Raw genomic sequence first — 25,823 nt, 5'->3', positions numbered from 1 at the left:
AAATAAAATTATAAATTGGATCTAAATTGATAAAATCAAAAATAAAAAATAAAATTTTTAAACTTATACTATATAGTTTGAAAAAAATAACAGCAAGCGTGACTTTAAAACTTAAAAAATATAGGTGTTTATCTTTATAGAATATATCACAAATCTAGCAAGAAAACTACATAATAATAATAGAGCATTATCTCCTTGGTATCAGAAAACAATTTTACAATATTTAAGATTGAGATATTAGGAAATATATAGGGAGAAGAGAATATTTAAGGCTAGGTGGATTAATGAAAAAAAAAGGGAGAACAATAAATTAAGAATCCAAGGGGAAGAAAAGGAAAAGAAAGCAGTGATGATGGGTGGAAAGGAAAGGGATGGGAGCAAAGCAATGTTGTCGACTCGACTTATAAATTAGGTGTTTTTTCTTTTGTTGTTGTTAAAATATCTGTGGCTCAGATTTTATCACTCTTCTCAGTCATTCACTCCCACTATATCACAAGATGAGGGAGGCAGATAACCTAAATAACTTCTCCCACCCATTTGCATCTTAATTTGCTGCTGCTTATATTTTTTCCATAAAATTTTAATTTAATGGGTAAATCTAATGCTTAAGCTTAAACCTAGTGTAAATTAAAATTTTATTTTGACTGACAAATGATATTTGATTTAGATTAAATTATATAAATTCGATTACTTTTTTCTGAGATAAATATAAGCTGTACATAAAAAATAATATGATGTCTGTTAATGGTTTACAAAAATTGAATAAAAATTAAAAATAATTAGATTTCAGATTTATTTTTTTTCTGCACAAATTATTGAAGCTTAATTTTTAGGATCTAAAATTATATATTAAGCTTCAGAAATCGAACAACTCAATCCGTACCCAACTATACTAAAATTCTCTCTCTCGACTCTTCTTTGCTCTATTTCTCTGTTTTATTGTATCTGGATATCTGACCGTTGGTCAGCATAACAATCAAACTCACAGAACATGAATTTAAGAAATCAAATTCGAGAGTTTTGAACCGAGTTCCAGCAGGAGAAGAGGGGCGGAAACTTTGAAATAAAATTTTAATTTTTGGTAATATGTAGGGAAACCAATTAGTTAAATGGCCTGTCTTTCAACTTTGAACAACGATTATTATGATATTAGCTTAATAAAATGAAGCCTAAGGCTAGCCAATCTTTCTTCCCCATAGATGGATAATTATTTTGTAATCATTCTCAATCCCAAGTATACTAAATAATTGTCCTATTACTCAATATAAAATAATAATAACAGTAAACGGAGGAAAGGAAATAGAAACATTTATTTAGCATGTACTTTTTTGCCTTATCCAGCCAACCAATAATAAACCAAACAATACCAATCTAGTCTACACCTTTCTTCAACAGCAGGTTCATATATATGTATGTATTCATTCTGGTAAGTTACAAAACCCAGAAGATAATCATAACAACTGCGGCCACGCAACAGACTCCACATCTTCAAGCAACCGACTGCACTGCTCTTTCAAAGCTGTCTTCTGCTGATGATGCACGCTTCACAAGAATGTGCTCTGGATGTGTGAGTTTCAATTGGCTGCAGTATGCATATTTAATCATTACTAGGTACAGATTGGAGTATTTGCGAAAATAATCAACTATGAACGCACCACCTCAGTTAAACAGCAAATGCAGAAAAATAAGATATATCTACTACACACTCAATTAGTCTACTTTGTAACTGAATACGTGTTGCTCGTAATTTCTTTATATGACTTGAAATATCAAGCCTCAAAGGCAGAAGAATATGGTCAACAATCAAATTCCAAAGCACTTAAGGAGCAAAGATACCATTCAAACTACATTCAGATCAAGAAAACATCCAACATTTTGTCCACCTCGCCCAAAAAATGCCACCTCAACTTTAATAAGTAGCTTTGCACACTAAGGATACATGAATCCCTATCTGAACAACGCATGCATATTACTTCAATCCACTCAATACAGGGACACTAAAATTCCCTAATATTTTTCCCAAGGAAAACTACATGTTCTTTTTTGACTCTATCTGGTGAAGCTGATTGTGTAGCACTCACAACTCAGCTGGGTGCATACTGCACTATGAGTAATTTGCATGTTGACTCAACATACTCTTCAAAGCAAAAGGGTAAATCAATGCAAATTGAAGTGTTCTATGCGCATTGAAGGCTCAGAAGTCCACTAATTGGTGGATGAGATACTGCTATGATGGGAACCATACCTCTCCCCCAACAGACATCACCCATTATTAGAAGCCGGGAAAAGCAAACAGAGCAATGAGCAAACAAAAAAAGGCTGATTTTAAAATAAATTGATAAGCAAAATCCTGCTCAGCACCAGCAAACACCATTTGCCCTAAACCCATAAAATTGCTAATTTCCAAGCCATACCTTGGCTTCAAAAGTCAAAATGCATGACAACAAATATATCTTCGGAAAAAATTCAATGAAAATAAGGACTGTGACGATTGAAAAGGATAGTCAAATCTCAGTTTACAAAGACATGGCTAACAAATGTAGCCAACCAGGCAGACCACACTAGAAACGTAGCAGTTTGGCTAGCAGGTTCAGAGACAAGCTATTTTTGTAGTGCTCTACAGTATCTGATAGAAATAAAGTATGCTAACATGAATAATAAATGGAAACTCCTCTTAGTGTGTTATATCCCATTAATCCAGTTACAAAGCATAAACTATTGAACATGTTGGAATCTTTTTGATCAACCAAACTAGCCATTTTGTACTCTTTTACAGAGCCATGTTATTAAAAGGGGAAAAAATTGGAGGAAATGAATAGCTAGTTTACCTCAGGTAACGTGAAGATGATTTACCAAGGTGAAGACTGCATACAACCAGGTTGGCAAGAGTTTCAGGATCCTTTGCATCCTATATCCATTTACAAAGCAAACCCTTATCACTTGAGAATCAACTAATTGCTTTGAAGCGATAAAACTTGGGAGAAAAATATTCAGTTTCATGATGAATCAAGAATGCAAGGGTCTGGAGGAAAGTTTAAGACTCAAACTCGTTATCATTTGATGCCATTCAGAGGTTATATTTACACCAACTGAAATTTGATGAATATAAAATCTAAGGAAACAATTTATGATCATGAAACACAATAGCCGTAGCCAATCCTGTTCCCGGAGTTATAAACAACCACCAAAAGAATCGCAAAATCATATGTTTAAATATGAGAAAGCAAAAGTTGCTACTGTCTAAACTTGCCTTATTAAGTGCTTCAAGCAAAAGTGTTTCAGCTTCATCAAAGTTCCCCATATGCATACAGCAGACAGCCTTCCCATTGAGGATTAGTCCAGTCATAGGATATTTCTCAGAGAAATCTTGGAAGATCAGGTAGGCTTCCTGTATCTTGGAACCACCCTGATTGGGAAGATAAAGTCATTAAATCACCCATGGTTTCTAATAACGTTATTAAAGTGAAAAATATGCCATACCACTGCCAGGTTCAACCATGCATTTGCTAGTTGTGTCAATGTATGATCCTCATCAATCTGCTGCATGACCCTCAGCTGTCTCTCTGCATAGTCCGACCGGTGCATCTTAATAAATATTTGCACATTCAGTGCATGCCTGAAAACAGAGAGCACAACGACTTCATCGGGCGTAGAGCTTCCAATTTGCTTAGTACATACATCAATTACTCAATTTTTTGCTTTAGCAGTTAAGGTGATCATTAGAAGGAACATATTTTCTAGAGGAATTGGATCAACTCCTAATTTATATCTGAGAGTAAATTTGCCAAAAAGATGTTCTACAATAACTCAATATCAACTACAGAACCACTAATAGAGGGGATTATGGGGAATAAGTATATTTGGCAAAAAGATATTCTAGAATAACTCAATATCAACAATAGAACCACTATTAGAGGGAATTTATGGTCAATATTGGCTTTTTGTTATAACTAACCTTATTTACAAGTCAACATCAGGGTGTCACAAGCCTGAAACTACAAGACCCCATTATTTCAGCCCAACAAACACAAATGAGAAAAGAATAATCATACTGCTATAGTTCCTTCAATTTCTAAATATATACATTAAGCCTGTAGGCCAGCAACAACATATAAGAGCAAAAATTAATTTATAGTAGTTTTTGCTAACCCATTCCTGTGGTACCTTGTAGTTTGGACCTTGAAGAGATATACCAGCTGACACTTTTTCACAAATACCATCTGTTTGTCTGGATCTAAAGTCTTTTCTAATATGTGTTTTGCATTTAAAATAAAACTTTCAATGTCTGGCTGGTATAAAATAAACTGGTATAACTCAAATTTGTGGCAACTGCATCTATTTTGATCCATTAAATCAAGGTGGGTCACTCATTTTTCTCTTTGCAGAGAGGAGTAAAGCTCATCACTTAGAATGTTCTGCTATCTTCAGTGAACTGGAAACAGGAGCAGCCGATATTTGTGTAATAAACCAGTTACAGATCACCTTTTTGTTACAATGTAAAGCCTAATCCCTAAACTTACACCAGTCTAAAGATATTTTCCCCCAAGAGAATAGGTTAGTAAAGTGCTTTACAATGTCAATCATTTTAATGTTAATATATGCAACAACTTCAAGGGGTTTTCTCTTTGATGAAAAAAGAACAATGGCATGCCCTATTATCTTTGGCCTGGATGTAGAATGATTGAATTGAATTAGGCAACTGGCAATTTTGGACCAACAAGAAATAGCACAGAATTTAAATATCAGCAAGGCTGTACAATGTTTAATTTAGCCGATTAACATGGAATTCTGTCAGTTAATTTCAACCCCCCCCCCCCCCCATATTTCCTTTTCCATTTTGTTTTTATTTCCCCTTACTAGTTAGACAATGGAAGGTAATCTTTACCCTATCTAAGAAAACCAATACTTAGTTCTATACCTAGGACACTGAGACCAAAAGCCTAAAGATCAAATGGATAGACCGATGGTTAAGCAGGCTTGATAAAGTAACAGTATACAACAAATTTCCACAAATTTGAAAATATAAAGAACAAATAGATTAAGTAAAATCAGAAATTACGAATAAAGAAGAAATATAGACAAGGATGAGACAGGTAAAAAAATGAAGACGAAAGGGAAAACGCACAGTTCCATGGTGCCACCAGCATTGGTGTGTTTAAGAGCCTCGTTATAATCTTCTTCGTGCGTGAAAATGATTCCAGCAATCAACCTTAAGATGTGATTGTTCCCAATAGCTGGATCTGCCAACCATTCCTTCAAGCTAGAAATCGTCGATTCCTAAATCGTAATACCCAAAATCAATCAAACATGTTAGTCCCCGGGTATTCTCATAACAGATCTTCCATATAACAAAATGATAATGAGGCAGATCTAACAGGAACTTTCACCTTATCATGAGGGTTGGAGAGATAGAGAGCGAGCAATTTAACGGCTTGTAGAGGAGTGGCAGCAGAGGAATCGATCTCATTGATCACCAGCTGCAATTTCAGAGTTTATAAACTGTTTAGAAAGAATAAATGAAATTGAAATTAAAAAAAAAGGGGGGGCTGGAAATACTTGGTAGCTGCCGAGGGCGATATAAGAGCGATAGACAAGACAGTCGCGCTCGACGGCGTCGTCGGGGGAGAGATTGGGCAGATCGCTGTTGTTGATGGCAGCCTGGTACGAACCCAAATAGAAATTGTTCCTCAAATTGAACAAGTGATCTGGGCTTCCAGCCATTTTCTTCCGTCTCCTCTGCTACAATATTCGATCGACCGATAGATCTGAAACAATTATCTCTATTCACTAACACCAGACAATACAAATCAGATTTGTTTCACCCCCGAGTCCAATTTCTATTGTTTCAAATTTTCATACTTACACGTCACCGTTTAACATTTACAAATTAAACAAAGGGTAAACTACCGGATAGTCACCAAACAATTGGTAAGTTTTTGTTTTAGTCACTTGACTAAAAAAAGTTATAATTTGATCACTAAATTATTTAAAAGTGTAAATTTAAGTTATGGAGTAGTTAAAATTAATGCTATATGGCTTTCTTTGTTCTCACTACTGTCTGCACCAATCGAAAGCTCTCTTTCCCTTTCTTTTTTACAGTTTTTATTTTTTTCATGAAATAGCTTTAGACTCACAAATTTATAAACCAAAATTTAAATAGTTTTTTTCTCTGATCTCTCACATTGACCGTCAAATCAATTTGTATTTGAGCTATGTTCTTCTACTCGTCAATTGATACTAATCCACCATACAATTTGTAATTGTCATTTGGAGCTTCATGGCAGCAAAAGCGAAACTAGGGGGCTAGCAAGGCCCCTGACCCCCTAAAATGATTTTTTTTTCATTTAGACCCTTTAAAATTTTTAATATTTTAAATTAGTAAAGGTAAAATTACACTCTGACTCCCTGAAAATATAAAATTTTGATTTAATTTTTTAATAATTATAAAGATATAAGCTATTAAAATGGTAAAATTATATTTTTGCTATTGTAACAATTACAATTTAATTTCGAGCCCCCTAACAAAATTTCCTAGTTTCGCCCCTAGCTGGCAGAACTTAAAAAAAACTTTGCAATCCAATGTTTTAAATAAAAACTTTTAAATAGTTCAGTAACTTAAATGAAAACTTTTAAATAATTCAATAAGTAACTTTTTTTAGTTATGTGAACTAAATAAAAATTTACCCATAATTTAATAACTAATGATGCAATTTACCCTTAAATAAAATATATGATTAGGCTTAATATATAAATTCGACACTAAACTTATCCACATCTATACTTTTTATTGGATCAAATTGGTCATTGAGATTAGCATTCGTTACATAAATTGCTCCGTTTAACATTGTTTGTTTTTTGAACAATTGAGTGATGTGACTAAATTAGGCTGTAACGTGTGAGCAAACAAAAAAAATGAAATGTGTCTTTAACATCAGTTAACACGAATGAAATGTTTAAATTTCATAAATTTTACTTTTTTTAATTTAAACTATTTTAAATTTTTTTATATTTTTTTACCTTTTTGTAATTTTCTAATTTGTTAACTTTATGTTTTTTTTTGTTTTTTTTTTGAAATTTTAAAATAATTTTAAAAATTCAAAAAAATCAATTGTTTAGAATTATTATAATTATTTTTTAATTTAAAGATTTTTTAGAGAAAAAGCATGTGTCATTCCTTAATTACCTACATGTCACATCCTACTTTTGTCACGGGACTAGACCTTTCGTCTCGTAATCCGTGCGGCCTTAGGCGATGTGAGGATTCTTTTAAGAACTCCTCCAAGGCACTTATTTGTATAGCGGAAGCGATTGTGCTAAAAGAAGCTACAAGTGAACAACAGAAAGCCAAAGAAAGAATGCACACAAAGTGTTTGAGTAAATATTCAAATAATTCTATTACTCTTAAGAATTCAGCTTACAATTGATGGAGTGAGTACAACTGAGGGGGAGGCTCTCTATTTATAGTTGAGCTCCCCCAAAACCGACGGTCAAGATACATTTACATCGACGGATGAGATTTAACCATATCGCTTAATTTTAGGGATTTACAAGATAAGCCTTATCAAATCTAATCTAATCTTTACAAGATATGATTCCCTCTATCTTCTAAGATTAGTTACCATATTAGCCTAAGTTGACATCTCTTCATTATCGGGCCAACTAGGTTTCAATCTGACAGACTTGTCCAATAGCTTTTTGAATCGGGCCAGTTCTCGTAAGTCAAATGATCCCCATCTAAACAATAGACCTCCATTGGATGCATTTGGTGTGATGGTTACGGGCTTTGAACCGCGGCCCGTGACACTTTAACCATATCACTCAATTGTTCAAAAAAAAAAAAACAAATAGTGTTAACTAAAAAGACTAACTAATTTATTTATCTCATGTTATGCATGAGTTTAATTGTATATATCAACTAAAATGTATTATATTTATTTTTTAAATATTTGTTACCAAATTTGCAACGTTTTAGAAATAATATGATTGAGAAAGTAAAACAAATTAATCTAAATGTTAAATTTTTAGTTCAAATATTAACAAACTAATAATAATTTTATATTATTTTAATAATGTCTTTTTATATTAAAGTTTGTTGTTTTTTTAAGGTTTATCTCTATTTATATATATATACAGAGAGAGTTATAATGTCTCATAAATTATAAAAAAAGTACATTTCTTTGCTTTCTAAAATTATAATTTAAGTTTTTATGTAGTTATTGAATTTATTAATTTATAAATATGCTATTTATTTATGTAACTAGTTTAGAAATATAATTTAAGTTTAACTTTGTTTTAAACAATTTATTTTATTAAAATAATTTTATTTTATTTTATTAAAATATAATTATTTATATTAATACATTCAACAATAAAATAGTCTTCTTACCTGTATGATGTATAGATTGATTGTATATAATAATCAAAATATATTAATTTATTTTATAAATTTAATTAATAATATATGTAAAGTAAAGTGAAGTTTATAAAATTTTATATAGTATTACATTTGTTAATTTTTATAAATATATAACTTTAATTAATGAATATACATAAACATATAATTTTAATTAACGAATACATCATTAATTACAAAATTAAAATTTATTGGAAACGTACGCAATTCTTTAGTGGGGAAAAGCTAACATCCAACCTATGATTATTAATGTGGGTATTTTTATGAAATATATATATCATTAAATATACACAAAAATCACTTTAATCGAAAATATTATTCAATCTTAAAACTCAACTTGATAATCACTGTTACTGTTAATAACATTAAAATGTTTTGTAAATATTTTTTTGACTATTTTGTTAAATCTATTAAGTAGATCTAATTTAATCATTGAAAAGTCATAACAAATTAGTCATAAAAATAATCTCAACAAAAAAGGTAATTAAGGGAGAAATGAACGAAGAAACACGATGTGATTGTTTTATAATAATTATTGACAACCTAAAATCATTATAGGTGAAATGTTTTCCAAAATTTGTATTAATTTATTTAATTTTGGTTGAGCAATATATATAAATGAAGCTATTTTTCATTTTTTATCAAATCATTTTCAAATTCAAATTTAGATAAAAGAATTCTCCAATTCTTTTTCAGTATTTTAGTTAATGAATACAAAGCTTTTATTTAATTTAATTTTCATATTTTATCATATCATATCATTTTCATTTTCATATTACATTAATTTATAAATTTTCCAATTATATTACATTGACTGCTGATGTGGTTGGGTATAATAATAAATTTGGCACTTAACATTTTATTAATTTAGTCTTAATTCTAAAATTTTAACAAATTTTATTAATTTAGTCATTAACAATAAAGTGACTAAAAGTTGCAATTAATTTAACAAGAGTAACTAAATTAATAAAAAAATCGATGATTAAAATAATATCGTGCTAAAACTTAAGTGATTATCTAAATGGTTTATCGTAAAATTCATAAATAAAATCTATTTTATTTTATTAAATAATTAGAATATACACGACAAAGAAATCGAGGGAATATATGATTAGTAAGATTATTTCAAAAGATAGGGTTGAATCTCAATAAATAAATATATTAGGAGGATGTAAATAAATTCTCAACACCTAACTGGCTTAAATATATCATTTAAAAGTTTTAAAAATAAAGAAGATCAAGTACGAATTTTGAAGGTTAAAGTTAAGTTAAATGATTTAAATAAATCATTTAAAATTGAACTATTTTTTTAATAATTATATATTTTAGATAATTTTTCTAACTAGTCCAACTTGGATTCTAAATCAATCAGTGAATGAACTAACCTTTCTAAATACTCTATCTAGAGGCTATAATTATATATTTAATTTAAATTTAAAATAATAAAATATTTAATTCAAGTTTAATTACAATGAAAAATTATTTAAATATTTTAAGATCATATCATTATAATTATAAACCACAAATATGGACTTGCTTTTTTTTCTAGCCTTAGAAAATATTATTAAAAAACATTACAGGCATTGATACAATACTTGTAAGAATAATTACACACAAAAATGAATAAAATACAAATAAATTGCTTCTAAAAAATAAAATGTCTAAATTTATAATAATGCTTTAAACATATAAAAAATAGTATAAAAATACAAAAAAGCAGAATATTCTATTTTTCTTTCAAAGCTTTTTTTTTTCTCCTTTCTGTTTCTCTTTCTCGTGCTTATGTTCGTTCCCATTTCCATAGGCCAAAACTCAACATCCACAATAGAAGACAAAAAAAGAAAAACAACCGACATAATTCGAAGGCAACACATCTATAGCATCTTCATGTATTCCCTATGATTTTCCTCATGATTTCCATTGGGTTGAATATTTATTTATTTTTGCTAATTATAGATAAAAATTTAATGATTGCAATATATTCTGATTTTTTTGTACTATTAGTATATTTGTTTAGTTTTTATATTTTTTATTTTTAAAAATTCATTGTCTTTACTTTTTAATTTAAAAATATAGGTCTATTTATTAATACTGTTAAATTTTATTTGTTAAATTTATTGCTATCACAATTTGAAATTAAAAAATTACTCACTTGATATTCTTGCAATAAAATAATATTATAATGGACTTCAATTTAATAGTGTTAATAATCCTTAAAAATTCACATAAACATTTTAATAAGAGTAAAGTATTTAGATTAAATCATAAATTTAAGCGAAGTATAGAGATCATAATTGAAAATTAGGATGAGTTTGGATGGGCAGTGGAGTGCGGTGTATTTAGTTTACTCTTTGTCTTACGTTACAGATCTCACCGCCACCGCTATTTTTATACTAACTATAGGTAAACACACCGCCCAATTAAATTCACCTCTAACTATTCTTATATAATCTCAAAAAATAAAGAGATTAAATTTGAAATTTAAAAAGAAAAAATAAACAAGATTGAAGTGAGAAGGGTTTAGGGCCTTTTAGGCTAGTATAGATTAAAAAGAATAGATGAAACAAATAGAGTAGAGGTGCTCATGGGCCGGGCTGGGCCCAGAAAAAAATTTCGGCCTGTGTCCTAGGCTTGGGCCCAGCTCTGCCCGAAATATGGGCCTGAAATTTTGTCCAGGCCCGGCCTGAGAAAAAATTCATAAGCCTGGCCTGGGTTGGCCCGACCCATTTTTTAAATAAACACAAATTTAAAAAAAAAAGTATTTTAAAAATAAAAAAGTAAAAAAAGTATTTTAAAAATAAAAATATTTATTATATTCGGGCCGGGCCAGGCCAAAAAAAGTACTATCCGAGGCCCGACCCGTTTTCTAAACGGGCCTCATTTTTTTGTCCAAACCCATATTTTGGGCCTATATTTTTACCCAAACCCTCCCATATTTCGGGGGGCCGGGCCGCTCGGCCCATGAGCACCTCTAAAATGGGGGAAGCACAGAATAAAAATAAAAGGGAAAGTGGATGAGCAATGACCACCATAGGATGGGCAGGCCAACCCACCATCATTATCATGTTGATGCCATGATCCCACCATCCCTCCACTTTTTTCTCTTTACATTTTTATCTTTTTCCTTCTTATTATATGATTATTTCTCTTTACCTTTTTTGTCCTTTTCCTTTTTATTATATTATTATTTGCTTGTTGGTGCCATCTCCAACCTTTTCCCAGTTTAGATGCTGGGAAAAGATTTAAATAAAATGAGGTTTTAGACCAATTTTAAGAGAGAGCATGAATGGAATGGAATTGGAGTGAGCGAGAAAGCACCACCGCCCTAAGGTGTTATGATCCCTGCTAAACCCACGATTCTTTCAAAATTAAGTCGGTTAAACCATGTGTTTATCATTTTAATATATTTTTATGATAATAATATATAATGTAATATTGTTAATAGTTTTACATCAAGGAATTTCTTTTACATAATAAGCCTTTAAACACTGATTAAGCTCCCTATTTCCATGGGCAAAAATCCCTAATTTTAAGGGTCGGCATGCGAAATGAGTGAATGATTGCTTCCTTACCTTTGTCAATTTCAGTGATTCAATAAAATAACAAAAAGTATTTTATTGACCTATCTACCTATGTCTTCTCTACATTACTTACCATTACAACCCGTTTTTTATTATTATAAGAAACCGTGAATGTTACCAAATGAAACTATGTGTTTTATATGTTATCGAAAACAACACTATCATCATTTAATATATTGGAATTTTCTCGTATATTGATAAAAGTAAAATTGAAATTTTAAAGATTTTAAACATCCATATTTGAGCTATATATGCACGAGATAATTTGAGTTCCCATAAATTTTGAAGTTGATTATTCCAGGTTTATAATAATTAATTTTGATGAAAACTATTGTTAAATTTTTAATAAGAGATAATTATTTGATATATTGACCATAAATTATTTTTGTACAAAATAGAAGCACCTAATTACAAATTATGAAATTAAAATTTTCTATAATTTTCTATTAAATAATTATTCTAAGTAAAAATTAAAAAAGGCGTAATATATAATTTTTATTTTGAGGTCTACATCTCAACACCAATGTCTCCCAAACAACTTAAACAAATGATATTATGATATATGTCAGTATTAGAAAAATTATTACATTAATCATAATATGGCATATCTTAATATTAATCATTTATATCAAATGGTAAGTAGATTTGCCAAAGGTTCATTTTTGATATAAAATATTTTAGAATTTAGTCCGCAAATTTCTACTTGAATTATTAGTTAATCAATACAAAATTATAAATATAATAATATTTAATGTTTTAAGCATACAGCCAACTATTTCATTTGATAATTTACTAATAAAAAGCAAAACTTTTGAACAGAATAGAAATTCATGAAGTCTGATTAATTCAAAATGGTATTTTAAATTATTAAATAAATTTTAATACAAAAACATTTTTGATAGTAAAAAACTAAAATGAATTATAAAATAAATAAAAATGATTTTTATTTTAAACTAGTAAACAAATCAGATGCATAAATGAAGTAAAATGAAAAAGGAAAGCAGGTTAGAAGAAGGTTTTTGTTTAGAGTGACGTTGGTAGGGCATAGTTATATGCACCAAGAATTGGAAATGGAGAAAAACAAAAAGAAAACCAACGTTTACATTAGTTGAAATAATAATAGTAATAAAAAGAACGTTAAGAAAAACAAAGCACAGCATCCAAGAAAAGTTATAGATTCTCTCCAGTCTCCATCCATCCCCTCAGAGTTATAATCCTATTTCCTAACCCTTCCCTTCTTTCATATAATTAAATTTATGAAAAACAAGTGGTGGTGTCAGTGCCCCCTCTCAACTCTTTCCATCGAACTACCAGTATTTCTTAATTAACGGCTCTTTTTTCCTTTTTCTTTTTTTTGCACTTTCTTTCTTCAACTACAGCTGTTCTCACATTCCTCACTCATAAAGGAAGGATAGGCTTTCTTTTTTTATCCTCTTCACCGCTAGTTTTGCCTTCTTCAACACACAGCCCTAAACCCCATACATTACCAAGGTCCCTCTTTGCTTACTGATCTTTCTGCTTCTTGTTTCATCTTTCAGTGAGACGGTTTGGTTGGTTTAAAATCTGGGATTTTGTTTTCACTCAAAATGGGCAACTTTTATTGCCTGTATTTGGTGCTGTTGCTGTTTTGTTTTGGGTTTTGTGTGAACACTCTGAGTCAGGCGGATTCGAGTTCAGATGCAATTACGGCTGTTTACATTGTGTCTCTCAAGCAAGCTCCTGCCGCTCATTACTTTGAGGAACAGCTAAGAAGGCATAATCGTCATGGTCATGGGTTCCACCATAATTCTTCTTCTTCTTCAGGGAGATTAAACAGGCTTCACAAACCAAGGCATAGAATTTAACTCTTCTTTTTCTTTAACGGGGTTTCCCCCCTGAAATTAACTGTTCTTTTTGTCCTTGTTTTAACAATTTAAAATATTTGGTTGGTATTTTTGAAGTGTAAATCTGTGTTCTAATAGTGTTATTTTTTTGGGGGTGTTGAGTGTTAATTATTCTTTAAACAAGAATGGGTCCTTCTGTTTCTTTCTGTGGGACTTGGGTAATTGTCAAAGCTAGCAAATGTTTTCCCTTTTCTGGTCAAATTATTAGTATTACTAATTACAACCCAAAAGAAAAAGTTCCATCCTTTTTGTTTAGACGGAAACTATTATTTGTACTTGCAAAATACTTTTTCAGATACACATTCTGTGAAAAAAAGGGGAAGTCCTCAGCTTCACCATGTTGACATTTGACATTCTTAAATAACCAATTATTTGTCTATAATTTGCTGAATGCTGATTATTGTGTTTGTTGTTCTCCTTTTTTTCACTTCTCTCAAGCTGCATATATCTCTTTGTTCTTCTTGAATAATTATAGGTTGTTTGGAGATGTAAACAATTGACTGATTCTTTGTTTTGATCGTATTCTTTTATATTTAGGAATAATTCAAGATATCATCCAAGTTCTGGTTCGTATATTTCTCGAGTTCATGATTCTTTATTAAGGAGAGCCTTGAGGGGGGAGAAATATCTGAAGTTGTATAGTTACCACTACTTGATTAATGGCTTTGCTGTGCTTGTCACCCCTGAACAGGTATAGTATCAATCAACATTCCTCATAATTAGCCATCATTTTGTCATATGCTGTCATCACCATGCTTTTGAGTGTTTTTTTGAATATTATTGTATTTCAGTATAATATTTATTTATACATTTTAAGTACATAAAAATATGTTTGACTTTTATTCTTGGTGTAGTTTCGCACATCAGTTAGGCTCTTGGTGTCCCAGATGCATATAAGCTTTTAATTTAATTTTTGAGAAATTTCTTATAATTTAGGCAGAATGATCTTACTTAGTTGTTTTCTTCTATTTCTAAGGCGAACAAGCTTTCAAAGAGAAGAGAAGTTGCAAATGTTGTGTTGGATTTCTCTGTTAGAACTGCAACCACTCATACTCCACAGTTCTTGGGTCTGCCAAAGGGTGCATGGTCCCAGCAAGGGGGATATGAAACTGCTGGAGAGGGAATTGTAATTGGGTTCATTGATACTGGTATTGATCCAACTCATCCCAGCTTTGCTGATGACATATCTGAGCATTCATACCCAGTTCCAGCCCATTTTTCTGGTGTTTGTGAGGTGACCCGGGAATTTCCGTCTGGATCATGCAATAGGAAGCTTGTTGGAGCACGCCATTTTGCAGCATCTGCTATAACAAGAGGAATATTCAATTCATCTCAGGACTATGCATCACCATTTGATGGTGATGGTCATGGCACGTGAGTGAATCTTTTTTCATTTTTGTGGATCATTGTTGAGTTAGTAATATTTGTTGCTCTTTTGTGAGTTTGATTATCAAATTGCTGTAAGTTGCAAGGGAGAGAAGGAACAACTTCAACTACTGGATCTTAGATAGAAACTTAACATTAGAAAATTTATATCATAACTGCAGATCTGACTAAATTTAATTATTCTGCTTTCAGCTAGACAAAACATGCTATTATGAGAATTTACTAGAAAAATAGTAGAAACTTTGTGAGCTCCTTATGCTACAAAAAACTTGCAAGTTCTCTATATTGCCAGACCAAAGATGCTATTATGAGAATTTATATAATTCTGCTTATCAGGGTTGTAAATCTTGTGGTCATGATTCCCATACATTTCTCAAATTCCTCGAGAACCTTGTAAACTCTATATGCGACGAATAAACTTGTTTGATCATCCTTCTCTTTTCTGGTGGAAGAACTGTCTTTGAATATATTATGTGTTATTCTTCCCTCCTTCCTCGCTTATGGATAATTTCATGAGAGTGACATACTTTTCTCTAGAATTTTAAGTTTAGTACTTACTTTGCACACCTGTTGTCCACTTTAGTGCCATTTGTTTTAACAAATATCATATTTTCTTTCTGATGCAATAATGTCTGTGTTGTTTACACAATATGATAACGTGAATCAAATTGCTTGATGTTGAAATCTGAAATATGGTTGTTTTTCTTGAATAATTGTTAAATACTATAGACAACCTTCTTGTCACTTAATGTATGAACAACGGGCTTATGTTGTTGGAAAACACCACAATATTGTCAATGCTGAATGATATGCAATAAATTCTGGTTACCTGCTTATGGGTGATTATTGGCTTTGACTCAATATTCTAATGCTGGCAATGAATATAATATTAACGCAGGCACACAGCTTCTGTTGCTGCAGGAAACCATGGGATTCCTGTGGTGGTAGCTGGGCACCACTTTGGAAATGCTAGTGGGATGGCTCCTCGTTCACAGTAAGTTTATAAACTGAATCTCAGTTTTCAATTATTTACCAAAACTACCTCACTACACCCAACCCCACTTTTTAGAAAAAGACCTCCCATTCGGAGCAAATAATGCTTCACGCTTTGAGCATGAGTCATTTGCAATTGTCATAGAACTATTATTTAACAAATTGAACAAATTCCTGAGTCATTTCATTCTGATGAAGTTTGGCTGCTGAGTCTTGGACATGATTCCAGCAGAATTTTCTGAGCAAGGTTTACTATAAAGATGCATTGGACTCTTTTCTGTTATTTCTATTTAATTATACTAATTATATGGTCATATTTTCCAGTATTGCTGTTTACAAGGCTTTGTATAAGAGCTTTGGAGGATTTGCTGCAGATGTAGTTGCTGGCATAGACCAGGTGCGTCATAGTTTGAAAATGGAAGTGCCGAGTAGTATTTGGATTATGAAAATTTAGAGGGACTTGATTTGCTAAAACCCTTGAACCACATTATCTGATTTTTTTCCCCTAAAATATTGCAAAAATTTCTTTCTATACACGTAGTATATCCTTTGTTACAAGAAGCCTCATTTTTTACATTTGCACCAAATTGACATGGCTTCTTTGTTTTGGAAGGAGCCCTTTTGTTAAATCTGTTCCAATAAAGGAAATGAAAGGCATAGTGCAGCATCCTAAGGCAACTAGGAATATTTTCTTAGGTCCTTTGGCAGGATTTCAATTGGAAATAAGGGGTTTTCTTGGGCAAGATTTTCTTTTAGCTAAAGAGAAAATAAGGAATCCTTCCTTTCTTTGCAACCATTTTGATGTCCATAATCGCATTATCATGATACAAATGCAGGCAGCTCAAGATGGCATTGACATAATAAGCTTATCCATAACTCCCAACAGGCGTCCACCTGGTATTGCAACATTTTTCAATCCCATTGATATGGCATTGCTATCAGCTGTCAAGGCTGGCATTTTTGTTGTGCAAGCTGCTGGCAATACTGGACCATCACCTAAGAGCATGTCTTCTTTCAGTCCATGGATCTTCACTGTTGGTGCTGCCTCTCATGACAGAGCATATGCTAACTCCATCATCCTTGGAAACAATGTAACTATTCCTGGAGTTGGACTTGCACGTAAGTTCACCTTTAAATCTATTAGCTCCTTTACTTGTCTGATGGATTATATGCTCTTTATTTGTTATGCATGCTTTAACAAATTAGCAAAGAAAGAAAAAAGAAGCATTGGATTTTCAGGCAAATTTTAGTTTGAATGAGCTTGGTCTGCTATTTGAGAGTAGGAAATTTGTGGTCCATGTTGAAATATTATGAAGTTAATCATTTTTGAAGTGTTTAATTGAAACAGAAGAGGCAAAAGTAGGGCCATGTTTTAGAGATGTTGAAATCGACGGTTCATCTATACCTTTTCTACAAATTGTATTTGTTGATACAAGTAAAATATTTTGTACTCTCTTCATATGAATGGTGCATTGTAGTGTTGATACTATACATGCTGGTGTGATATAGATGTCAGATCAGCTTAAATGAACATGTGCAATGGGTAGAATAAATTGTTGAATCCTGGAGTTGGTTCAATTATGCAAACAGTTATGGAACAGTTAATACTAATACTTGTATGAGCACCCATCACAAGGGGTATTGCCTAGTTATGGCTATACCAAACTCAGTATTTTTTCTTATACTGTTTTGTTATTTTAGCTTTTTTTCCATGCATATTCTTCTTCTGTGCAGGACTTTTGTTGTACATTCCTCTCTTCCCCTTCATTGACTGATTGTTTCATTCCTGAAATTTATGATTGACTGACGCATTGATTGACGCATGCAATTGCTGTTAATATAAATTCCATTCAGTGTACCCATTATTAGTAGCTTACATAATGCTTACATTCTTCCTCTTCTTTTTGGCAGCGGGGACAGATACAGATCAAATGTATACACTGATTTCTGCAGTTCATGCGCTATGCAATGAAACAATACTTGCCAATGATATGTATGTTGGTGAATGCCAAGACTCGAGTAACTTCAATGAGGAACTTATCCAAGGAAACCTGTTAATCTGTAGCTATTCAATCCGATTTGTGCTTGGACTCTCTACAATCAAGCAGGCCTTAGAAACTGCGAAAAACCTCAGTGCAGCTGGAGTTGTGTTCTACATGGATCCTTACGTAATTGGTTTTCAGCTTAATCCCACACCATTGGAAATACCTGGCATCATAATTCCATCCCCAGATGATTCAAAGGTGCATGTTCTACATATCTTTCGTGAAGACACATGCAGTTTTATCATTATTATTTTTCAATGTCTTGATTCTTTGTTTTTAATTGCATATGGGGGGGGGGATATCTGGAATTCTTTCTAAAATATCTGATAAATTGTTAGCAGTGTTAGAATTTGGTCTACTCTCTCAAACGCAACCAGAGAATTTACTAATATATTATGATCGTGGTGACCAGATTTTACTCCAATATTACAATTCATCTTTGGAAAGAGATGGGCTTTCAAGGAAAATTGTTAGATTTGGGGCAGTTGCAAGCATTTCAGGTGGACTGAAGGCAAACTACAGCATTACTGCTCCAAAGGTTATGTTTTATTCGGCCAGAGGACCAGATCCAGAAGACAGTTCTCTAGATGATGCAGACATAATGAAACCAAACTTGGTTGCCCCTGGAAATTTGATATGGGCTGCCTGGAGTTCCCTTGGGACAGATTCAGTTGAATTCCAAGGTATTAAAATAGACAAGTAATGGATAATTCAGTTAAAATTCTATATTAGCTGCATTATTCTTAAACAATTAACTTGACTTTTTAGGTGAAAGCTTTGCAATGATGTCTGGAACAAGCATGGCAGCTCCTCATATTGCTGGGCTTGCTGCATTGATAAAGCAAAAGTTTCCTCATTTCAGTCCTGCAGCCATCGCCTCTGCACTTTCGACAACAGCTTCTCTTTATGACAAGAGTGGTGGCCCCATAATGGCTCAGCGTGCTTATGCTAATCCTGATGTAAACCAGTCTCCAGCAACACCATTTGACATGGGCAGTGGTTTTGTGAATGCTACGGCAGCTCTCGATCCGGGTCTGATCTTGGATTCAAGTAAGCCATTCTGCTTTTTTAAAATAACTTTTCTGTGAGACATTCTGCACTAGTTGTATGTGCACCTCAATCTTATCTTCTATACTTGCTTGTTGCAGCTTATGAAGATTATATGTCTTTTCTTTGTGGCATCAATGGTTCTGGTCCAGTGGTCTTGAATTACACTGGTCAAAACTGTTGGGTCTATAATTCGACGATTGGTAGTGCTGACCTCAACCTGCCATCAATCACCATTTCTAGACTGCAGCAATCTAAAACGGTTGAAAGAACAGTGACCAACATTGCTGGCAATGAAACGTACAAAGTGGGCTGGAGTGCTCCGTATGGGGTGTCAGTGAAGGTCACTCCAACTCGATTCTTTATTGGCACGGGAGAGAAGCAGATCTTGACCATAATGTTTAATGCAACAATGAACAACTCTGTCGCCAGCTTTGGGAGGATTGGACTTTTTGGAGACCAAGGCCATAAACTCAACATTCCGTTATCAGTGATTTTAAAATTTTCTTAACGGCTGACGAATAAGAAAATTGTGATTTTGGTGTGGGATGGGGTGTTCTTTTGTGTTGGTTTTCCTTCGCCTCCTTCAGCTTCTATGGATTTAACCAATTTTTTCATTCAATTTATCCTGTAAATGCATAAAATTACTTTGTAATCTATAAATACAAAGATCAAATAAATTGTAACGGTTCATTTAGCCCACTTTATCCATCCTTTTGCTTCTGGCACATGTTCCACGTAAGGCATGCATGAGAATCAAGAACAAAAGTTTTTCAAGGCAAGGGAATAAAATACTGAAGATGATTCTCAAGTGAGTAAATTACTAGGAAAATTATTTATGTTTGAAAAAAGTTGGTGGGAAGGTACTGGTATTATAGAACTAAAAATGTAAGAAAATGAAGCACATCTAATAAACAATGTATAACAAGTCCCAACATATATATTTGTATTTGATGAACAAAAGTAATTGAATTAGCTAAGGAATAACCCGCATAAAGCTCATCCATCCTATAATAACAATAAAACTATTCCATTGATATGGTTCTTCCCTGACTTCCTCCTGTTCACATTTACAGTCATTTTGAGCTTCAAAGAATGAATGCCATCAGTTATTTGTTTCAGTTGGTCTCAAGGTCCTCTCATTTTCTCAACAATGTGCCTACCCCTTTCTTCAATGTGACGCTTCTTCTCTTCAAATTTCTCTCCCATTTTCTTAGTCAAATCAATCATTCTTGCCTTCCTCCCCATCTTCTTTGGCCTTGAATCATTCTCATCACCCACATCACTCTGCCTTTCAAACTCACTCAAAGACCTAGATGATGACTGAGAATCAGGAGTTGCTCTATTCTGCTGGTATGTTTCATGTGGTTCATCAGTTGCAAGTAGGGGAGTTCTTAGATCTTGCGAGGACCTATTCTTTGCAGAAGAAGAAGCTGCAGAGCTCGATGAGGCTTCGGACTCAATGACTGCAGGAGAACTCGAGGTTTTCCTACTATTTTCCTTTGCTTCAGTAGGTTGAGGACATTGAGCTGCACGCGCAATGTTGTTATCCATAGCTGCATCTTGATTAAGCCATATAAATGGGGCAACTTTCCTTGGGACCCAATCATCTTTTTCTGCTAACATCCAAGGAATGTATGCACTTTCACAGTTGGGGAGCACCATTGTTTCCCGTATAGCTGCCTGCGCAAATGAAGGAGGCATCAGCTGAAGTTCACTTGGCAGTTTTCTTTCATTGTATTAATGCCAAAGTTCAGCAAGAATATTGTGGCAAATAGCTCATTCTATGTTTTTGATGGCTGAAGCAATGCCCAGAGATTGAAAGGTAGGTCTAGTTAATGATCAGATCATATCTCAAGGGAACATACTTGAGATAGGCATGAATGGACTTGTAAGAAGATGCAGGTAATTAGATGAAATAATATTATACAAATAATTGAAGGGGCAATTTTAGCCAACACAACTAATAATATGCAGAATCAAGAATCATATCATCTTCAATCTTAAGATTCCAAAAAGTCTAATAACATAGTAGAAAGAGACTAATGGTTCCAAGGGATTATAAATGTGGAGAAAACACCCTGACAAATTAAAAGGAGGTAAAGCAAAACTCACCGTGAATTTTTCTATTTGTCAAAAAAGTGTGTATCAGGTAAAAAAGAGCTCATAAAATTCAGTGAAAAGTTAAACACCTCTCCTTACTTGGGAACATAAGGTGTGTTAGTCAAGGCTGTTGGCGAAGGAATTTTATTTATATGGATGTCACTGTCAACTGCTTAGTTCCTCATTACAAGTTAAATAATGTCAACTCAGTAGATAAATTTACTTTAAAACCAAATAAAATTGAGAAAATAATCCACATTGTTTTATCACATAACTTCCTCTTCTCTTTCAAAACATGATTTTTTCTCCTTTTCAAAAATACCCATTTTTACTTTTCCATGTAGGTGGTGTGCCAAATTCTAGCGAACATGCAGAAATTTCAAATAAGCTGTCCAATGAATAAAATGAAATAGGAAGAAAAATGTTTTTCACCAAGTAACATGTCTCTATCCAACAAATGATATTCATACCTTAAACCGACCGATCAAGAATAAAGCAATATGTCCACTAGTTATCTTGTGTTCCCCAACAGAAGACTCAAGGTCAAACTCTATATCAGGCATGGACGTGAAGCCAAACCATAACTGATCAGAAGGGGGTGGCTTTATATATAACCGTAGTGTTCCTCTAAGGGATGAAATCCTTATCGACAAAGACAAAGGCACCTGCAATTTCAAATACAGGTTATGTTTGATCCTAAAATACCAAGTTGACAGTATTTCAATTGGCAGCTTTAATAATATTCCATTTTTTTCAGTTTGCAGGATCTTAAACTATCTATTTTTAGAGAAATTATAAATGGGGACGACGGAACTAAGATTGCATTAACATTCAGAATTTGTTCTTTGATTACATAAATACCTTCATAACCCTTGAAAGCCATTTTTATGAGATATTCTAAGCAAAAACACCTATCTGTATGAAGAGATTATACACAAACCTGTGAAACCTGTTTGGCTACGGAATTTACAACAGCTTTCCATCGAGAAACACAACTTGTTGTTGGTGTAGCTTTAGAGCCTTTTACACCATCTGAAATCCGAAGAGTGAAATCAAATGATAAAAATAGCAAGAATTTACCCTGGCCAGATTAATAGAAAGAAGAAACAGACAAGCAGAGGATCAAATCAGAATTATACTTTGATGAATCAGGTGAAACTATAGAAGAGGCACATTTGAAAGAGAATATTTTCTTTAAAGCCACACTACGAATGCCAGGTCGAGTTCTTTTAGCATTAGGATGGACAGGAGCCTATGTTTGTATTACTCTTTCTTTGTTATACAATCAACCTTAGGTGACTCCTAACAAACCCTACATGTGATGCTTAGGTTTTCTTTGATATTGTTCAAATGATGCAACCAAAGAGCACTAGTGTGAAGCATAGGGTATTTTATTTCTGTTATTTTCCCCCTTCATATTCTATTTCTCCTGTTTTTTACAATAACTTGAGAGTATAGTTCAGCTATAAACGCTAGCTACATACTCTCAAACCCTTCCCTCAAAGCTGCCCTACAATAGTCTCACCTTAGCTTTGACTTGAAAGGTATAAATCCTTTTAAGGGAAAACCTCTCATATCAATTAATTGCCAATTCTCCTTTGCATAACTATTCCATGGTTTACTGGATCTCAAACGACAAAGCTGACCACTAGGCTTATGTTGGTGACCTTTGACTAGGAAAATTTTCAAGTTGTGATTTACAGTTCCTACAGAAGGTGCTAACTTTGATCTTCACCAGTCTGTGTCCAAGTGCTTTTAACATAAATGGAAATCCACATTTCTCATAATCACGTCATAAATTAACAATCATTGTTATACTAACCAACTTTAGGGTCGACCTCATCCTCTTCAGGAAGATTCAAATGATTTCCAAAACGTTCAAAGCCTTCAAGAAGGTCTGAAGAGACATTCTCAACAGAATTTGGTTCTGAATTTGAGTCCACTAAGCCTTTTTGAAAATCTTGGTCACTAACTTCAAGTCTTGTCTCAACGTCTAACAGGATTCCACCAGAATATTCAGCATCAACTTCGAATGCCCATACCTCATTCATGTCTGTAGCAAGAAGCCTCATTGCATGGATATAAGGTGGGAGACTTCCAATGTCTAAATCAGTACAAATGACTTCACCTATGTAACTGGGGGTCCTCATATTGGACAATGTTCTCTGTTATATCAAACCATAAAAATAATCAGAACCATCTTCGAGGTGCATTCAAATTCATTTTCAAAGGAACTAATTAGATGAATACCTAGAGGGCAAAAGAGTCGTTGAACATATAAATAAAAACAGTGATGCATAACAGTACACTCAAGAAAAATGTAACCTACATCGACACCAAAATACTGGATAAAAACCAAATTTCGCAGGTAATTGTACTAATAAAGGAGAGGTCGAATCAAGAAACTCAAAATAAATCCCTTGAAGCAAACAAAATAGGTTTCCTTTTTCCCCTGTCATGGCTGGAAAACATATCGAGCAGTCAAGAAACATTTTTTTTAAATAATAAAAGATGTACACAGAACTATACCTAGCAGCAGAAAATATGTTTATTTTATCATTCAGGGAGTCAAAAGAATAGATTGGACTGAATCCCAAAATGCAATACATGAACCACCAAGCAACATGAAGAGGCAATACCGAACACAATTAAAAAAAAAAAAAAGAGATTAATTTTGGTGATCATCCAACCTGAATCCGTGCTTGAATAGAACTTTTCAATCCTGCGTTTCCTTTGATATCAAAAAAGATTCGAGAAATTAACAAGTTCCAGCAGAGTGTCCCTTCATCGACACTAAACTTGTCTTGTTCCAGATCAGCATCAGAAACAACAGAAGTACTTTGACTTACTGAACGAGAAAAACCTTGTGGAAATGGACATGACATATTTTCTTCAGTCAAACTGTTTGGTACCTTGTTTGTGACTGAATCTTGGAATGGCTGCTGTTTATCATAAGTCTTTCTATCTTCACGGGCAGTTTGAGATGTCCAAATTCCTTTATTTTCCATTCCAGGCTTAGCCTTCTTGGAAAGCTTTCTCCAAAATAACCTAACTTTTGATGAAGATCCATCACTTCTATTTCCCTTATCCATTGGCTCAGCAATGAAACCTGAAGAGGGTTTCATAAATGATGGATATCCAACATTTAAAGATAACAAGTAAGCATGGAAGTCTTCATTCAACTTAGTGAACCAGCTCAGCTTTTCTTTATCCTCGCATGAAGCAAGACGAAGAGCTTTGCACCATGACTCCTTCTCCCAAGAAGTCTCCAGATAAAGGTAAATGATTTTACTTCCATTGTAGATGGCCGAAGTTTTGCTTTCCACCTTTATTGGAAATCTCTTGGCCCTGTCAAACCATTCATACAAGGGCAAACGAATGAAGCAAAGTAAAATATATTGGAAGCATATAACTTAGAACAACTGATTAAGCTATATGATACCAGAATGATACTGTACGAATGTGAAAGGAGAGAAACCAAGTCTGGCATCTATATTCTTAACTCTTAAGAATGAGAACACTGTTATGCTGGCAAAAGCTTGATTGAAAACCCAAAACTTGAACTTACAATCTAAAACAAAAGGATGGGACGGATAGGCTTGAGAGTTGAGACTGAAGTAAAAAAAATCATTGTAGTAAATACATGGACATTGAAGATTTAAGTAAGAAAGTGAAAGAAAGGGGCAGAATACCATTTTCTTGAGGGTAAATTGGTAGCGGAAACAGCCTCAATGACGCATCCCTTAAGGGGAACAGAAGTGCGGGAAGCATCAGAATGTGTGAAAACTAAGCACTTTTCCTGGATTTTGGCATGTTTTCGAGCAGGGGAAACCTCCAAAGTCACGTCCTTTTTCCGCTTCTGCTCTCTGGGTACTGGAATTTTTTCTGATTCAAGAACCCAAACAGTCCCCTAACACAAACACAAGATGCAAGCAAGTTCAAAATCTTAGCAAAAAGAAAAAGACTAAGGACGCCATGGATGTGGAGGGGGAGATACCTGCTTGTTGTAAGCGAAATCGAGGGAAGGTTGGGAAGGAGGATTCAGGGCAGCAAGAGATTCTTGTTTGATCCTTCGATTCAATCGATTTAACACGAAAAAGAATACCACCACTTCCAAGCTCACAATTGCTAACACCCCAACAACCAACCCAACCAAGAACACGCTCACCATCTTTTGATTCGATTCGATTCTTGCAAAAAACCGAACGAACAAACAAACGGACTCACAGAGGGTCTTGTGTTGTGTATACTGTTTTCTTTTCTTTTCTTTTCCTTCGCTTTCTTTCTTACGCGGTAACTTATTTATTTGATTAATAACTTAATTAAATTATATAAGGAATTTGCTTTTCATATTCCCAATTTCTTATCCAAT

At 33.2% G+C, this 25,823-nt stretch overlaps 3 protein-coding genes across 3 annotated transcripts; 1 reads left to right on the top strand and 2 right to left on the bottom strand.

Annotated features, from left to right (window-relative positions):
* Positions 1–1,290: 1,290 nt before the first annotated feature.
* On the bottom strand, positions 1,291–5,817 carry LOC105769796 (coatomer subunit epsilon-1). The gene is made up of 7 exons (XM_012590669.2): positions 5,557–5,817; positions 5,388–5,477; positions 5,126–5,277; positions 3,481–3,616; positions 3,251–3,406; positions 2,829–2,908; positions 1,291–1,582 (listed from the first exon to the last, which is right to left on the bottom strand). Exons 1-7 carry the CDS (start codon positions 5,719–5,721, stop codon positions 1,489–1,491), a joined length of 873 nt encoding a protein of 290 aa, XP_012446123.1. The 5' UTR covers positions 5,722–5,817; the 3' UTR covers positions 1,291–1,488.
* A 7,413-nt stretch (positions 5,818–13,230) lies between these two features.
* On the top strand, positions 13,231–20,050 carry LOC105768762 (subtilisin-like protease SBT2.2). Its single transcript, XM_012588917.2, has 10 exons — positions 13,231–13,825; positions 14,415–14,568; positions 14,854–15,251; positions 16,162–16,257; positions 16,581–16,653; positions 17,093–17,375; positions 18,168–18,499; positions 18,714–18,984; positions 19,070–19,351; positions 19,450–20,050. Exons 1-10 carry the CDS (start codon positions 13,581–13,583, stop codon positions 19,857–19,859), a joined length of 2,544 nt encoding a protein of 847 aa, XP_012444371.1. The 5' UTR covers positions 13,231–13,580; the 3' UTR covers positions 19,860–20,050.
* A 185-nt stretch (positions 20,051–20,235) lies between these two features.
* Positions 20,236–25,749, bottom strand: LOC105768763 (uncharacterized). The gene is made up of 7 exons (XM_012588918.2): positions 25,449–25,749; positions 25,144–25,361; positions 24,142–24,799; positions 23,274–23,616; positions 22,392–22,483; positions 21,922–22,116; positions 20,236–21,031 (listed from the first exon to the last, which is right to left on the bottom strand). The coding sequence occupies exons 1-7, from the start codon at positions 25,620–25,622 to the stop codon at positions 20,477–20,479; spliced, it is 2,235 nt and encodes a 744-aa protein (XP_012444372.1). The 5' UTR covers positions 25,623–25,749; the 3' UTR covers positions 20,236–20,476.
* Between the last annotated feature and the right edge of the window lie 74 nt (positions 25,750–25,823).

The sequence above is a fragment of the Gossypium raimondii genome, chromosome 5 (assembly GCF_025698545.1).
Source record: "Gossypium raimondii isolate GPD5lz chromosome 5, ASM2569854v1, whole genome shotgun sequence".
Lineage (NCBI taxonomy): Eukaryota > Viridiplantae > Streptophyta > Magnoliopsida > Malvales > Malvaceae > Gossypium > Gossypium raimondii.
Note: the sequence above shows the minus strand (reverse complement) of the source record. Positions and strands in the feature narration are given on the sequence as shown.